This window comes from Haliotis cracherodii, unplaced genomic scaffold (genome assembly GCF_022045235.1).
Source record: "Haliotis cracherodii isolate W230 unplaced genomic scaffold, xgHalCrac1.p SCAF_3, whole genome shotgun sequence".
NCBI classification, from domain to species: domain Eukaryota; kingdom Metazoa; phylum Mollusca; class Gastropoda; order Lepetellida; family Haliotidae; genus Haliotis; species Haliotis cracherodii.
This window is the reverse complement of record NW_027266286.1, coordinates 46529518-46548142: the sequence shown is the minus strand read 5'-3', so window position 1 is coordinate 46548142 and position 18625 is coordinate 46529518. Positions and strand designations below refer to the sequence as shown.

Sequence of the window (18625 nt, the reverse complement as noted above, 5' to 3'; positions counted from 1 at the left end):
TTATGTCTAGACATATAGCGATGTATTCATCTATAAGTGTAGTGATATATTCATGCATCAAGGATACATTTTCCTCAACACTTGCCTGTAACTATTGTGGCGACTGGAATTAATGACATTACTACAAGTTTATACTGCATGTTCTGCCTGGTGTTGTTAAAATGTAGGCTGATGTTTGCTATCAGGTGACCTGTATTCAATCGGTCGTGGGTTTCTTATCGTCTGTTTTGTATGTACATTACGCGAAGATACTGATAAAGACTATTTTATATGCAAACTTGATGTTTATTGTTTCTATTCAATTCCAAAATCACCATGCTTGTGAGATGATGACCTCCCTAAAGAATTGTTGAACCAATTATGTAGGCTTGCTCATAAAGTAATAGATATGTTTCGGTGCCGTAGTTATACAAATGACAGCAAGCATCGGCGGTTAATTGCAAGGTTAGGGGTCCGAAACCCATAGATATGTGCCTGATAACACTATTCACGATATGTCCGCCAAGAGAGTGAGCGAGTATGGTTTTACGCCGCTTTCAGCAATAGTACGCCAACAGAGGAAACGTTACTTATTGCACATTATTTTAGCAACTTTGTGAAGTGGAATTGTTTTGTCACACTCTGATGACAACACTGATGACAAACGACAGAAGAAGACAACGACGAATTGTCACATCACCACTTGAGACACTGTATCACTTCTTTCAATCAAACAGGAAACACATTGCCATATTGCATACGGAGGAATCTATAGTTATTTCTTTTTTGGTTAGAGTTTGAATGTTTTAAACAGTAAAGAACAAGGTACACTTTGATCATACAAGGACTCTGAAGGTTTCCATGTCACCGCTTGCTTCTTAGTCAGCGGATCTCTGTCAGTCGGTATGGTTCCGAATAAAGCGTTCATATAAACGAGGTAACACGAAACGTTGTAATGACATATAATATATGCATTCAGACACATATCATACGCGTCCTGAACATTGCGTGTGTGCGTGTGTCCGGATAAACGGGATTCATTGTGTATCGGAGGTTCGTCATTGGTGTGTTTGTTGCATAGCAACATCATAATGGTTGTGGTGGACCTTTGTCTTTTGAGGCTTGAGACTCAGATGATTGTAAATGATTCTTCCTCCCCTGTGGCTATCGGCTTCCGACAGCTGACTAACTTGTTGCATAGCAGATGTCGCAGTGTCATAATGTTCCCACACACCGCGGGCCACGACCCCTAAGTGATCATATCCTTCCATAACTGGTTTTGGATCCTGTCCTCTTCCATGTATCTCCTCCGCTGTGGCATATTCATAACTGCCTGTCCGCTCCGTGAATGACCGAGCGTCTATCACCTCATGGTAGAGTGGTGCAAGTCCAGTGTCCAACCTTCTTCTACTCTGCTGTGGTGACTGTTTTCTTTGTCTGAAAAACATAGTTAATGAGTTAGTGAGTGTTGTTTTATGCCGCATTCAGGATTGTGCCAGTGTTTGCTGCATGTAGCTTAATATTCTCCCAAAGATATGTAAATGGACATTTTGTAATATAGATATCTCAATTCATCTAAGTGATCAATGTTTTATCGTAATTACAGACTACTACAAATGTGGTGTGTAGTGTATGAGAGAGTGCATGGCATGGTTTTGGGCCGCTTTTAGCAATATCACGTTTCTGGACAAAGGTAAAAGGTCTGTTGTATGTAATGGGCAATGGATAGTGAATACTATTAGTGCGGCTTAAAGTTTGAAACCACGTAATGAACGATGATATTACAAAATTTAAAGTACCTTTTCAAATAGCACAGGGTAACAAAAATTCCAGCGATGATGACAACTGTGACAGCGAGGCCAACGCCAACTTTAAGTCCCGTAGTTGCAAGGTCATCTACACAAAAAACATTATTATGTATCACGATGTTAACGGATTACAATAATAATTAATATTCACATCCCTGTGTTTGTCCAACTGTTGATAGTAGTTGAGTGCAAACAGTGGCAGTCGACGTAATACATCTGATTAACAATGGAACATGCAATATCGGTTATACAATTGTTACCGTATTTCGTTCCAGATAGAATCAGAATTGTTTCACTGAGAAATACGCTTACACATTACCTTGTATGAGAATGTCATGATCAGCTAACCTCCAAACCTCTAGCCTTATCTTGGCTTCAGATATACTCATTCAACTTACCTCGAATACAGTCGTACCTAACCACAGACAAAAACAAGTTTTGCTGGTGTGGAGCAAGAAACACGCACTGTGTCTTATCCAAACAATAAGTTGTGATGTTCTCACGAACTGTGGGGTTGAAGTCATGAAGGTCGTGATCTCCTTTTGTAAATACACAACAGTTTGGGTAGAACGGGGAGCCACAGGTAATCGTTGCACACTCTAATCCATCAGCCTTTTTAACAAAAAAGGTACTGTTAAAATCAATTCTAACTTTTTCACCGTCTCCACATGTGAGATGATGATGATAGGAGCAATTTTGAGTAGGCGTTGGAGTAAAGCACGACTGGCTAGTCTTCGTAGCTGAAATCAAAATTACAATAGTGAATGGGTATGCTTTTATGCCGCTTTAAACAATGTGTCAGCAACACCACGGGGAGCGCCAGAAAGCTTCAAACAGTGTGACGAAAACTGCAAGATGTATCTGCCTGCCCTGAAGACCACTATTTGATACCCCGCCCGTCCTAAACACCACCATATATTTCCCCGCCTGTCCCAAAACGCCGCCATAGCCTACCCTGCCTGCCTTAAACACCGCTGGCCTACCCCACGCTCAGGAGTCTTGGTTTCTTTTCTCCACATGGGTGAACTGAAAGAAGTGCATTCCTGGTGTCCCCCGCTATGATGAAGGTGGAATTTTGCTAAAAACTGTTTTTAATGGATATCCGCTCAGACACAGTATACAGTATACTGACTCAGAGCCAACCAGTCTTTATTTTAGCCCTTTAATTCCAAGTACAAGTACCGTCTTTTTACGTATGCTGATATGAGGCGACCAGGGGATCGAACCGGCCTACCACTCTCCAGGTAGATGCTCTATCCACTAGGCCGCTGAAGCGGTTGAATACATACGTATGCTAACACATTGGTAATTGTTATTTACAGGTAGTTTCACGATCGAGAAAAACTTGCCATTGGAACATAGGTATCGTAACAGTTGCTGTGATAAAGGTCTGTTAATCTCCACATATATGGCAATGATGGTGTGAATTCAACGTACCTTTTACGGAAGCCATGACCATCAACATGGTGCATGTGATGAAGTCTACACGTCCCTGTCGGTCCATCATGACATGCATGTAGCTCGTGAAGACAATAAGTCAGGATCGCTTCGCATAACGTCATTATATAACAGCAGCACACACAATAGACGGGTCTTCCTTCCTAGACTATTATCAGACACTGTCACACATGATTCATTTAATGATACGAGCATACGTATCACGGTTAAGTGTTACAGTATCCGTGTATGAGTAAGCTGTGAGTAGTATCGTAAGTTGAAGTAGTTAAAGTGAATGTACATCATACTAGATGACAGATGGTGTTATGTTGGATTGGAAACTTGAACCTCTACTCCTCCGCTTGCATAAAGAAATAAAAAAATGCTTCGCAACATGAGAAACAAAATGGTGTTTGGAATGGCGACTAGATATTGCATTTACTTCATATGCGGTTTGTTTGGCACTAAACACTAACCATTCGCTGCAGATGGATCCTCTGAGTACTCTCTTTAATGCAATTTGTCTGTCGTACCAAGGTTTAGTCTTGTGTCATGCCTGTCAACATGTATATATATATATATATATATATAATCCATCGTATAGTAACAAGAGTGTATCAGCTGGTGTATATCATCCACTAGACATCTATTGGAGGGTTCGGCTTCCATCGTCCAGACTCATGTCAGTCGTATTGTGCTAGCCGAATGATATGCCATGACGCAGTTAAAAATGGATACCATACGTCGACACAGTATATTGACTCCGAGCCGACCATTTATACATGCATGGTTTGTTAGTTTGCCACAAAATGTGTGAAGCCCATTTCTGATGTCCCCCGCCCTGATATTGCGGACATGTTGCTGAAAGCGGCGTAAATCCATATTCCTTCATTCATTCGCATATATTTTATTTTATCTGAATAGGCTAAGTTTATCGGAATATTTATATTGGAATTTATCTTCTTATTTTAGTCAATTTCCCTGAAGATATATTCTTCTGCTATTATTGACCATGAATTGTGACAGTTAGATTGTTGATAGAGGACGAATTGTATTCTTCCAGCATCACGTAGAGGCCATTACTCAAATGCCCTACATTCATATCCATTCCCTGTAAAGTGCATGTCAAATCTCATTAATGTGATCTTGAAAACATTATTATGTTCTGATTTGAACCCGATAGAGCACCTGAGGGATGAATCGGATAGACGGCTACGACGACGTCAACCACAACCCCAGACGTTGCAACAGTTGGCTTTTGTGTTGCAGGCCGAGTGGGCTACCATTCCCCAGGATGTGCTTCGCATACTCGTCTCTTCCATGGGAAGGAGATGTCAGGCCGCTATCGATTCCAACGGGGGGCCTACGGATTATTGATGGTAGCTGACCTTCACCTTGGACTTTTCCTATGTACCGATACCTGAAATGACTACCATCATCAAGAGTTCTCTCCCAAACATTTTGGCTGAATACCTTGTACGGTTCCTCGTATAAATGTACTTTCCTACCTCACACAAATTTGGCTTTGTTCCTTTTGCTAAAGTGTAAAAAAAACATCATACTGCATCCATGGTTTTGTGGATAGATCACCTACCCTGAGAGCGAAATGTTGTAGGTTCGATCCCCAGACGCTTCATCCAGAAGTGCGTTAAAAATGTAACTTATTGTTACCCTGCCTGGCGCTCGGTAATAAGGAGCTAAAACGAGAACTGATCTTCTCGGAGTCGGGATACTGTGTCTGAGTCATGTTACACTGCGGCATATGGTCGCTCAGCTGCCTGCCTGGTATATGTGTATTAAGGTAAGAGTATATTCATAACCATCTATGTCCAAATGAACACTATAGACTAGTACAAGCAGCAACACATACACACGCTCTCCCCCCCCCCTCTCACACTCTCTTTCTCTCTCTGTCTCTCTCTCTCTCTCTCTCTCTCTCTCTCTCTCTCTCTCTCGCTCTCTCTCTCTCTGAACCGGAAGAAATGAACGTCGCTAAATTTGGAACACAACATCACATTTGCAACGTCCACTGAGACGTGGTTTATACAACGGAGTCTGAGAGCTAATTAAACAGGTGTGAACGCGTCGCAAGCTTTCGGTGCATCACAACTGATTAATGCAACGGACCCTGTCGAAATATAAATGACAGCAATTTTACACCATATTAGCGCCGTCTCGCATCTGCGGCATAGTTTACACAAAAAACCCTGAAAACACAATCGGTGTTGCGACTCCAGCCAGAGCATTGTGAGAGATAAAATAGTCAATTCCTGGTATATATCTATCAACGTACATGTATATAAATATTCATAACAAAATATGACAAAACGTAGCATTTTAGTCAAATCGCGATATTTATTTGCGTTTTATTTAGCTGCATTTCGTTACCCTGAAACAGAGATGCGGAAAGAGCATTTATTTAAAATTGTGATATGTTAACTTATCATTGTTCATTACATTCTACATACAACAGTTTCAAGCTGCCTATGCGTTCAATAAAGAATAATGATTACACTCATTTGTATGCAGTATTTGTGTATGTCTTATCCCATACAAGCACATATTCAAGCCAGCATTGTGTGGCCCATAACCCGGGTAGGGTAGCCAAGTGGTTAAAGCGTTCGCTCGTCACGCCGAAGACCCGGGTTTGAGTCCCGACATGGGTACAATGTGTGAAGCCCCATTGCTGGTGTCCCCCGCCGTGATAAACCATACTCACTCACTCACTCACTGTAAACCCATACCCAGCTTCCTTTACTAGTAATTTGCATCTACATGTACGTAATACCATGTGAACTATACCATATCTGAACCCACATCCCCTTCTTTGCGCGCAGTATGTATTACCTAAATTCCCAACAACTTACTCTGTCTCACAAAATGGCTCGAGGTCAGGGCGGTCACAGTAGTGATCTGCCCACTGATACCCTTCAAACTTCCAGCTACTCATGCAGTCCTCCTCGACAGTCTTCTGGTTGGGTTCTCCAGGGTACCAATCTGTGTAGTTCAGTGGGTTCTCCGACTTGTCCCATACATAGTAGCCTTCAAACCGAATGTCGTTAGCGCCTAGCCAAACACCATCGTCAACTAAAGCAGAAATTATGCATCAGTGAGTGATATAACAGTTAGGAAATAGACAGTAATGACCGTATCATTAAATTACTATCGACATTGTAAATTCAATTAGCATTGGGTAGTTTTACGCCGTTCGATAGTTTCATTTTCTACATAACATAAGGATTTAAAAGATGACATCGACCCGTGAAGATCCGGGGTAGAATAGGTCTTCAGCAACCCATGTTGCCGGGTGGTCAGCCTCGCTGACTTGGTTGATGCTGTCATCGATCCCAATTGCGTTCATCGATGCTCATGATGTCAATGACTGGATCGTCTGGTCCAAACAGGATTATTTACAGACCGCCGTCATATAGCTGGAATATTGCGGCGTTAAACAACAAACAAAACAAAAGATGACATCATATGATTCCATGACAAGTGAACCGTTCGGTTATCAAGATTAAGGGAAGATTCTTCCCAAGCAAAGTATGTCGAATATTATTATATAAAAAATATTATAATACGTGTAGACTAACTAGTGATTGATACTGTGACCACTGACCCTTGCAGTTGGCGTACAGCGACACGCAATCTGAGTTCTAACACGGAACGCTCACGCGGTCGCTTACAACAACTGCATTCAAAGGAGTTACTGCTTTGGTTTCACTTACTAATCTTCCCCTTCAGGAATGCCTTCACATAGGCACTTTCCGTTGCTGTTTCAATCTCTGTCAAGTACCCATGGTGCTGTCGGCAGTATTCCTGGAAGTATAAACTATCATGAAGACACATGGCAAAAGACGAGGTATGGCAAGCCTCATGGCTGCAAGTAGGATAAGTCTTCATTCGGTTGTATATATTGTGAGCATCTTTAATCATACTGTTTTGATTTAATACGATTTTCAGTCAAGGTTTAGTGCAACACCAAATGAAAAAGTAACAGTACGTGAATTTCGCGATAACGTCTTTCACATAGATTTAGACTCTGATCAGTCATAGAATGGTTTGTCACAGACTTTCACAGTTAAACCAAAGACATATTCCCATCTGGAATGGTAACGTGATCAACTTGACGGGAAGCAATGGTGAACTTGCAGATGCTTTAATGAAGGTCATCTTCTGATTGTGGTGCATGTAGCAGGATTGCGCATACTGGGTATAGCCGTTGGGACAACCCACACCTGTAACAAGGCACAATAGACATAACGAGTGAGTGAGTGAGATCTCATTTATATGATTAATAGTATAAAATTCCATGCAAATGGCAACGAGTTGATACCACTGTCGCATTGTAAAACATTTGATATGTCCCAAATCGCATGACCCACGACGCATGCTTTTAATAATATCAATCGTATTACAGTAATTAGTAATATAACTGTCGGATATCATATTTGATAAACACTTGAGTTGATATTCACATACACTAGATTGCGGCACCAGGACAATTATTGTGTTACCTGATACTGCTGGGGTGAGTAACAGCCACGCTCCCAACAATGCCGCGATCACACTTGCACGATGTGCTAACATTGGTAAGTCAGGACAAAATAAGAGAATGTGTCTAACCTGAGATAAGTACAACATCTTATCAGCGGTTAACATGGACCGTTGACCTCAGTTAACCCCTAATATGCTAAACAAAAGGCATTTTAGTTCCAGATGCATGTACTGGCAGGTTATGTATACAGATATCCATGCAGTTAGGAATACTCAAAATACATCTTATATCCAATGTATTGAGTAGCATTGCTATAATTCAATATATTGGCTTGGTCTTGTGAAGATATACTTGGCGTCATTATTTCAACCGCTATGCTGTACTGCTGCCCAATATAAAACGTGTCTCGGATTATATTTAGACCAGGACACGACTTATCTGCTCATATGAGAACAGGACCTGCACTGTAATAAGATGTCGTCAGTTCACAAAACAGCGTCCGTTCTGCCGTACGGCAATGGACCGCCTTCCCTTATATAGGAACCGATTACAATGACCTGTATGCACATATGTGCCTCGGATGATTGACCCACTGACCTGTCGGGACGGTTTGACTCATTTCCTCGTCACGTTGGTACATCTACAAGAGACTCACTCATATGTCACTCACATGACAAACATTCACCCACTCATCCATTCACTCACGATTTATTGGTTGTTAGCCGATTTGAACATTTTCCAGTCATTATACGGCGGTAAATACTACATCAAGCATTGTGTCCAAGGATGGTATCAACCCCGTGCTTTCGTCGAGACTAGTCAATGCTTTAACCGAGGCCAAATGCCTGCAAGATGCTCTTGAGACACTAACAAAATTATTGACATGTTATACTATAACCAGCTTAGAAAACGCTCTGTCCATGAACACATATTGCTGACAATTGGACTTTCAGACTCACGCCACGTAACGTATGACTGTATGGTTGATACTATAACACACATATAAAGTCATGCTGCATATTTGTTCAAACTAACTGCCACACTCGGAACGTTGTATAAGGGACGTAACTCTGCCAGCACTAACATCCTCGTTGAGTTCAACATTCGCATTCACATTGTACCTCAAATGATAAGGTTCAAGTTTATAAAGGACATTTCTCAACTCTATTAATGGACACGTGTTCCAATGAACTGTCGTCAACACTTCTACGTGGGTTGACCTGTCATATCGCCTGAGAGGCAACAGATTGTCGGGAACCAGTCACACCAAAATGGCCGCCTTAATCGATACTTTCCTTTTGTTCGTGGTTTTTACCATCCTTCCCGCAGCAGGTACATGTATGATTAATTAATTATCGTATTAAAGCTTACGTATAAGACATTATTACATTATAACTTCACATTGTCTTTTGGAGTTTTAAAGCTCAACATACATGAATTACGAAAACAATGTCTTTGGGAATCTCACATCAATCAGATTCAAAGACATCGATTTTCATTTAATACTGTACGAAAGATATCAATATCAATAACCGTTTATATACTATTTGATTAGACTGTGCCTGTGCCTGCCCCGACGGCTGGGTCGTGTACAAGAACTCGTGCTACAACTTCAATTCAACCTGGCAACCATACGACACCGCCAAGGTAGGCATGTGTATTCAAGTGCAGTCAACGGATGTAGCTTTCCTTGAATAGGACACTTCAACCGTAAAGTACTACCGCCCTCATAAATATCTGCTTGACAAATACGGCTTGGGTTTCACGTGACAGGTATAAATGTTAAGTGTAAACGCAGAGCATGATTTTGGTGTTTATTATGAACGTGAACAAATATGAATATTTTCTTCAGCATGCTAAATATGAGTGAATCAGTCAGTGTGTGTGGTCGTACATGTGTGCGTGTGCATGTGCGTGTGCGTGTGCGTGTGCGTGTGCGTGTCCTTATGGTTTATCATCTGATTTTAGATCATTTGCCACATTGGTAAAAGACGCTATCATGCGCAAGGGGATTACAAACCAGATGTCTTTATGAGGACTCATTGATAAAGGGAGGGTAATTAAGGGTCACTTATTTAAAAAATGAATGGACGGATGCAACATAATTTTAGTTATTTACAACAAAAAAGGAAGCGTTTTATAACAGGCTATCTGCAGGACCTTCAACGCCTACCTAGCCGAGATAGAAGACAGTGAAGAGAACAACTTCATCAATAATTTCATTCTGAATTTTCAAAGTAAGTGGTTTGTAAATAGATAAACTTATCTGAAAAAAACAAAAAACGCAATTGAAATATGTCATGATAAAACTAGTATCTACAATATGTGTACATCCGTATTTACATTTGAAAGAAACCCGTCACGTTCTGTAACAAATATTACTAGTGATTCGACATAAACATATACGATGTGGTATCCACAGCCGGGTTCGTGGCGTGGTTCGGAGCGAATGACAAACTCCAGGAGGGAAACTGGGTGTGGGGAGATAGCGGGGTCAAGGTGACCTACGCCAACTGGGGGTCGGGGCAGCCTGGGTCTGAGAGCGGGAACGAGGACTGTGGGGTACTGCAGAACTACGGGTCGAGGTTCATGTGGTATGACGCCAACTGCATCGATAACGCTGGTTACATATGTGAGAAAACGTAAGTTGATTCGCACTGACATTTCAACTCTACTCAAATTAAATTACATAAAGGCCTAAGCTTTGAATTGTGAGTGAGTATGTGTTTTTTACAACGTCTGGTATTCGAGTTTCTCAGAAGTGTTTGTTTACTGTCTCAACAATATCAAGTCTAAGACCCCATCTGATTTCCCTAGATAATTGCAATGGAGATAAAAAAAACAGTACAAACATATGGTAAATCGACACGGACTTGCTATTATTAAAGCTCCATACCCTTCTTTTCCCACTCTTTTTACCTCACTATTTGTCTGCACACACACGTGTGACAAAATGCGACATATCTAATAATAACTACTATTTCAAGTGGACCACACATGCCCCTTTCACCTATATAGTAATGACCCATTAATGATATCTACCATTTCGAGAGGGGCCAAACAGACATGCTGCATGATATAAAGTTCGGAGTCTGTTACTTATATGTTAGAGAAGAGTGTCGTGTCGTTGGTATCGTTCAAACCAGGTGTTTATCTACTCTTTCAAATTCACTGGTTTTACAATTATTTTAAATACGGCATGACAAGGTTTGCCTTATCCAGGTGTTTTAATAAAACTATTTATCTATTTGTTACAGGGTATCAAGTGGCAGTCTGGTTGGATAAGCCTCATTGTATGCTTTCATTGTCCTTAATGTAATGCAGGAACTTGGTTCACTGAATAAATACAGCATATGGTACGTGTAGTTTGTATGTATGTATGTGAAGTGAAATTAGGTTTAACGTCGTGTGTGTGTGTGTGTGTGTGTGTGTGTGTGTGTGTGTGTGTGTGTGTGAATGTGTGAGTGTGTGTGAGTGAGTGTGAGTGTGAGTGTGTGTGTGTGTGTGTGTGTGAGTGTGTGTGAGTGTGAGTGAGTGTGTGTGTGTGTGTGTGTGTGTGTGTGTGTGTGTGTGTGTGTGTGTGTGTGTGTGTGTGTGTGTGTGTGTGTGTGTGTGTGTGTGTGTGTGTGTGTGTGAAGAAGAAAAAGTAGAACAATTGTACAGCATAAAAATGGCTACGTAGTTCGAATAGATATGTAGAATGCCCAGTCAGTATGACCATTGAGACACTACATGTGTGTATGTATGTTATGTGTAAATGTGTGTAGTGCGGTAATACAGCTTCAGCACGGCTACCTAATAGTATTAACAGTAGTATCTGGACCAGACAAACTAGTTGTGTGAAGTATTAGGGTGATGGGGGCCTACAATGCGACAGAAACACCTAATTAGATAGGTTTAGTAGTTACACATTATAGCTCCCCAAAGAACTGTTATTCATCAGCAGTATGGAAGTAACAACTGATCGGACTATCGATGCCTCGCAATTTTAATACGTCAGTAAGATCTAGCGATATGTAATATTAACATCGATGCCACGCTACACTTAGATTGAATCGATAGACTCAAAACAGTGAGAAATAGTTCGTATTATCCCCGAATCGCACAGTTATATCACGGCGTATGGTGAACTCGTTCTCGGAGGAAAGCCTAAACTAGTGTAGAACTGAACCATTTACCACCATGTGAAACCCACGGGTATGGTGCTGTAAACCTCGAAAGATAATCAAGGCGATAATCCACGATCATGGGTATCTGTCGCGTCTAAGGCACGCAGCTTCAAACAGTGAATTGAGGCGCTCAGCCGACCGTGTCACCAATGCCCACATGCAATAAAATAATACGTTGCCTGTACAGAAAGAAATCAATGACTTCAACAGTCACTCGGCAGCCAGTGTGACAAACCAGCCCCACTGTGTTCAGTTGTTATAAAGGACACGTACATATTTAAAACGCATTCCACATGAGCAGTGAAGCTCGGTAGTCACACACCATGAACTATACGCTACAGTGTAGTGTCATGGGATCCGCGGCAATGACGGATAAGTTAAAAGTGACTTGACAAGAATTTACTAACATAATATAAACGCAAAGGGAGAGCCTTCGTTGCAATAAAAACAGATCGACAGAACTACATCCTGGCACATGCTGACAAACAGTGCAAACATATGGGGATCACACAAATCATTATGTATTAACAAGTGAAGGAGGAAGTTGCGAGACTGACGATGGACTCGTGTCAGGGACGCGTGATCCACTTTTTGCATAAGCCATTGTTTCCTTGTCACGAGGAATCAAAAGGCCAGCACAGTAATCTAGTATGTCACTAATCAGGGTTGTCGATGCTGTAGCGTGTACATTGAGGAATTAAGTGTAGTTTTTGTACCAGGTAAAAGTCAACATGCATATCAGTGGCAAAGGCGTATTCAATGTAAACTGCACCCGGATAATGGTTTTAACTCACGAGTGGAAATATAATGACCTAGCAATAAGGACACACACAGGACAACCATTATATGATTGGATCACAACGTACATATTATTGTTTTAGGAAACTGTGTCATTGTCAAATTGAAATATAAATTTAATCTGCGCTTTACGAGTATTTTTTACCTAATAGAACAGTCTCCGGATCCTACTCAGTGTGATCTATCATCATAAAGTCGATGGTCGTAAGTAAGTAAAACAGAACGTGTAAAAAAGATAGAGAGGGATGAATAATATATAAAAGGATATAAAAGTGTTTAAGAGGTGAGAGAAGAGACTGAAGAAAACGAAATGTTGAGAGACAAATGGGGTATACAGACGGATGTTTGGATGGAGAATGGGCGATATATGGAGAGAAAGAATAGAAGGCTGAAATGTTGCGAGAGATATAGGTATCGAGATAGATGTAGAGGTAGAGAAGGGGATATAGAGAGAGAGAAAGAAAAGAGATTGTGTCAGAAGGAGAAGGAGATAAAAGGAATCGTAAAAGAAAGATGTGTGATACTGAAAGTTAGCAAATGAGAGAGAGCGAGAGAGAGAGAGAGAGAGAGAGAGAGAAAGAGAGAGAGAGAGAGAGAGAGAGAGAGAGAGAGAGATCGAAAGAGATCGAAAGACGAAAAGTTACATAAAGAGATAGAGAACAATAGGGAAGATAGAGGTACATGTTGACATCGAGAGTGTAGACAGAAGTAGCGAGATGTGAAATAAATGTGGACAATGCGAGGCTAGATAGTGATGGAATACGAGAGGGTAGATACATAATTATATGTGTGGAGAATGAGATTTGTAGACGAAATAGACATGGAGAACAGGATGTAGATATGCACAGAGATGAAGAACGCTAAACTAGCTAGGGATAGATGGAGAACGAGAGGGTAGATGCAGAGAGAGGGGTAAAAATAAGAATGAGAAGATAGAACGGTGGTAACAAGAGGGTAGGAAGTGGTAGAGCTTGCGAACGAGAGAGAAGAAAGAGGTAGAGGTGAAGAAAGAGGCAGTCAGTAAGGATTGTAATCAACAATAGGTGTAATCAACCAATAAAAGCATAACTTGTTAACTGACCTGGCTAAAGACCTTACCTATTCCTGATGGTATGATGTCGTGCGTTGTAGAAAACGCTAATGACGTTGTTGACCTAGGGGCCGTTGTCGTCTGCGATGTAGTCATGCCTGGGTGGGACATAGACTGATGTGTATGTGGAACTTTTCTAACTGTCGTATGTGATGTGTGATGCATCGCCATATGTGTGGTGTGTTTTGTGTGTATTTGAGTTGTTTGGGGGGGTGTTGCGTGTCTAGTTGGTACATGCGTCGTTTGCATAGCTGGAGCATCAGTCGAATGTTTATGTGGACTATATGTCGTGAGTTTGGTGGATGAATGCGTCGTTTGTTTATTTGGCGCATGCGTCGTGTGTTTAATTTGATGATGAGTCGTTTGTGTATTTGGTGCATTCGTCGCACGTTCAGTTGTTGTTGCCCTTCCACGTGTCACACTGGATGGGGAAGACACGTGTCTAGTGGTTACAGTTGTTGAACGGGCTGCAAAACGAAGACCTGTTGTGTAGTAATCAAGCGTATATGGAATTCAAGGGGAAATATGAACTGGACGGAATATTGATTTCTTCTATATATGTCTTCGTATACCGAAATTTATATGTTATCAAACAAGGTTTATCAACGCATATTGGTTCATACTAACGATGTGTCGACAATTTGCATATAGTTTTATTGTATTCCTACAATATGTGAGTCTAACAGCTCATGACCCATTACTACAGTGATCTGTAGGTGGAATAGAGTTGTGGATGCATAATATTAATGTTACAATGTTCATCGATATTTAAGAAATGTCATATTCTTTTGGGGGTTTGTTCTTGTGTGTTCTATTAGGATGTGCATTTGAACTTATGGGCATACAAGAATTATCTTTTATTTTATTTTGTCCAGATTATTATTTTATAACTGCTATTCGTCCTTTATACTTCATAACGTGTACAGTCATTTCAGTTTCTTTGTAACTGAAAATTAGCTAAAATTAAACAGACCATTTAGCAGTGGTTGCGTATTGGTGCGAAAAGGCGAATGTATGTTTCCATCATAAGAAGAACAAAAATGACCGATCTATATACGAAGCACGTACGTCTACAAAAGCCGCATGTCAGTGGACAGAAGTCCTTGGATATGTCAGGGTCCGTGCAGGCCTCTCCAACAGCTCTGTGACACGGGAAAAGGGACTGGTCACGACATGTGGACGGTGGAGCAAACGTCAACGTCGCCGAAGTCCCTCCAACGCTTGTGGTTGTCGCTGAAGGTGTAGGTAGGTGCTTTATACCAAATGCATAGTCGAGACAAGTGTGGTCGTTGCAACAGAACACACACTCCTTGCTTCCTGAGGATTGAGTGCAGTCGGGTGGGTACTGATTTGATGGTTGGAGGCACTGGAATATCGTGGAAGAACATGAATGCCTAACATAAATCAACAAGTCATGGCCATGGGCGCCTGGAACGAACAATCAATGCAAACTACTGACCCAACCCTGGAGATATATATAAGACGCAGATAATGTCCTCCGTTACACAAGATACTTACCGACGAGTTGTGAGAACATCTAGACGACCATTTCCCATCAATGTTCTTTATTTCACATGTCTGAAGTGAAAGTTTTATATTTGTATATCACTACAATGTAAAACGAAGTCGTTATTAAATATTATTTAAAACATTGTTTATAACGCCTTATCAGTCGGGTTAGGAATTATATATTCATGGATGCGAGAAGTTCCTTCAATGATATGGTATGATTTACTCACTCTGTGGTGATGTTCACAGGGTATGACATTGTCAAGGCATCTCTGAGGGTCGTCTTCATTATGACAAACTGGACAATGGATCACGCCAGGCACAGTGTCTAACCCTGAAATACATGACATACAATGACATCCACATGCTAATTTGTTGAGGATGACAAGATGTATGTGGCAACGTGACGACTAGTTTTTTGTGTCACACAAGCAGTTTGGGATTTGTACTTATACACAACCCAACTTTTGTGGGGGATACTCCAAGTCTCTAAGTGGGACTGAATAGCTTAAAATGTTGTCAAGCGAATAGTATTCCATATTGTCAAGGCACTAAATCATTTTTAGCTTTATGTTAAGTTACATAAACATAATTACACTAATAAATTAAGTTAACATCCAGTTTGCTAACAACATGAAATATCTTAGTGTCCTTGTCACATGTTGAGTACTGTATATATTTCCAACGGACACATTCATTGTAGAGACATAAGAATATAATAACAATTAATTGTTATTGTTTACAACCAAGTTATTTATATCACATGGATAATAACAATAAAATGGACATGTAATATGAAACTCTATTGAAAGCTATTCGTTTCGCATGGAGTACATCCACAAATTATACTGAGGTACATATTAGGACAAAGGATATGTATATACAGACTGATCCTAAAGATGTATGTGTTTGATCGTAGCATCTTCTTACCGTGTTGTACGTGCATCATCCTAGATTGGCAGATGTCCCCTGTGCAGCACACAGTACACTTGTCGCGGGGTCCAAATGGGTGTGTACCTCTACAGTCAGTAGTGTCTTGTAGACCATCATAATCACATCTCTAAAGTCGGTGACATGAAAGGAATGTTTACGCTTTACGAGATTATAAATACCACGCAGCCAGTAGTAAACGTGTCCTATAATTGAATACACACTTCAACATGAGACGTATATTTGTACAATCTTCCACAGACCATGGAGTTTTTTATTATACCTTATATTGTCTTGTTATTCATGACGAAAGCAAACATTTTTTGGCATTTTATATATTTGCGCATGGTCATAATAACCTTTCTTTGAACTCAGTTTGTACAGAAAAAAAGACTAACCTGAGCATGATAGACGAAATGTTGAACGTTTGCAACTGTTAACGTTTATTCGATATCGAAAAGGTGACCAAGAAAGCAAAAAATATCTAGATGGAACACAATGTTTCTACCCTTAGTCGCGAAGGATAAAAACGCAAAGGGAGCGTACAAAATGTTTTCAACTTTCAAGGAAATATATGTGAATGTCTACCTTCATGGTGCCACACCCGAAGGTCACGTGCCATTCATCCAAAACACCAATGCACACCTTGGAAAATATATATGTGTCATGGAGAACAGTATGATGACGTAACGCGTTGATCATGAGGACTTTGCTACAACTAACACATTTGACCACAATACATACATACACACACACACACACACACACACACACACACACACACACACACACACACACACACACACACATACATACATACATACATACATACATACATGTACAGATATACTGTGTACTGTTGAAATACCACGTCATTTAATTGCATGATGTATATTTTATGAAAACCAATACATTACTAAACAAATTGATATTAATGATATTAGTTAACAAAATAAAATTTATTCTGACTACAGACATCTTGGAAGGCGCTGCAGGTCTCTGTACGTTCCAGACAGTGGTTCACATTCTGCACCCGGTGGCAGTGCGGACATTGTAGTGCCAACACATGGACTGTGAACATAATGTAGACATATGTGATATACTAACATTGCTTTTTATGTTTGACATGCTGAATTTTGAGGAGGAACAGTGTGTACATTAAAGCCCACTGATAATTACGAAGAATAAGCCTTTAGTGAGTGAGTTTGGTTTGGGGTCTCTTAGCGCGGTATTTTATTTAAATACATGTCATGACGTGTACGATGATATATTCCGGGACAAAATCCCACAGAGATGGAAGTCATGGCTGTATATGCTACTGGAAAACCGACGATCATCAAGGTGACGGTCTTGGATAAGACACCAGCGATCCATGAATTGTTAAGTGAGTTATTTGGCCAAACGTCTCTGGGCCACCCATTCCCCAATATTTGTTCCGAACACACACTTACTGACTAAACCGTGAACAAAATTATATTGGTTTGCATACATTTCCCCACACTAACTAGATTCTAATTTGCGTTTCTGGAATGAGACGTACACAATCAAACAAGTAGTCTATCTCAGTGAGCAAAGGTACGAGGTGGCGATATCAACACCCCACAGATATTTGACATTCCAGTCAATGACACATGTTATTGTTCGGAAGTGTTCTAGTATACGTTACATATAGTCTGTAACAGACAATATCCTACCAGAGCTTGAACAGATCATCAAAGCAAAGAAAACCAGGAGGATGTCACAGTGATTCATTGCCTTCGATATATTCCATTGACCTATGTTGACAGTTATATCACACAATGTACCTATAGGTGTACCTACTGGCCTGGATCATGTGGGAAACGGTGGACACGAAACACATGTTGACCTCCAACACTCTGTGAAAAGATCCTCTTGATTGGTGTGAAAGTCCGACGTTCATACCAAAAAACGTGATAAAGGAACAAGTTTGCACTGGTTCAAGATTGCTACGTGTTAGTAACTGTGACATGCATCACTTGTTGAATAGCAATATAAAAATATTACCATTTGAGAATTATAAACAGATGTGTTCACGTCACACTAATATTGGATGCCATACAAATAAGCGTAAGGTGAATCAGAAACTTTGTTAAAATATTGACGCACATGCTCTCACTTTAAAGATAATAATAAGATAGATGGATTAATACGAAAAGGGAACATGGAACAAATCACATACATGACGTTTTTATACCGATTTCAGAAATGTTTTTCTGTATTACTAAATATTCCAAATATGCTCAAACAACAAAGCCAATTGAGTTGCTAAATACAAGACTATGCCCAAGTAAACCATTCACAAACGAGGACATATATTGTCTGGAAGACATTATCTACAAAATTATATAAGATGTGTGTAAAATGCACTTACAAATATATATTAAAC

The 18625-nt window shown here is 40.4% G+C and overlaps 3 protein-coding genes across 3 annotated transcripts; 1 reads left to right on the top strand and 2 right to left on the bottom strand.

Annotated features, from left to right (window-relative positions):
* Nucleotides 1-327: 327 nt before the first annotated feature.
* Nucleotides 328-3366, bottom strand: LOC139474730 (uncharacterized). The gene is made up of 4 exons (XM_071257844.1): nt 3225-3366; nt 2186-2527; nt 1779-1875; nt 328-1416 (listed from the first exon to the last, which is right to left on the bottom strand). The coding sequence occupies exons 1-4, from the start codon at nt 3301-3303 to the stop codon at nt 1038-1040; spliced, it is 897 nt and encodes a 298-aa protein (XP_071113945.1). The 5' UTR covers nt 3304-3366; the 3' UTR covers nt 328-1037.
* A 2193-nt stretch (nt 3367-5559) lies between these two features.
* On the bottom strand, nt 5560-17995 carry LOC139474488 (aggrecan core protein-like). Its single transcript, XM_071257531.1, has 12 exons — nt 17913-17995; nt 17195-17289; nt 16807-16863; nt 16219-16348; nt 15519-15622; nt 15298-15357; nt 14848-15145; nt 13788-14246; nt 7377-7462; nt 6953-7043; nt 6092-6311; nt 5560-5613 (listed from the first exon to the last, which is right to left on the bottom strand). Exons 1-12 carry the CDS (start codon nt 17968-17970, stop codon nt 5595-5597), a joined length of 1677 nt encoding a protein of 558 aa, XP_071113632.1. The 5' UTR covers nt 17971-17995; the 3' UTR covers nt 5560-5594.
* On the top strand, nt 8970-11074 carry LOC139475852 (perlucin-like). Its single transcript, XM_071259055.1, has 5 exons — nt 8970-9054; nt 9278-9369; nt 9869-9959; nt 10145-10364; nt 10980-11074. Exons 1-5 carry the CDS (start codon nt 8994-8996, stop codon nt 11005-11007), a joined length of 492 nt encoding a protein of 163 aa, XP_071115156.1. The 5' UTR covers nt 8970-8993; the 3' UTR covers nt 11008-11074.
* Nucleotides 17996-18625: the final 630 nt, after the last annotated feature.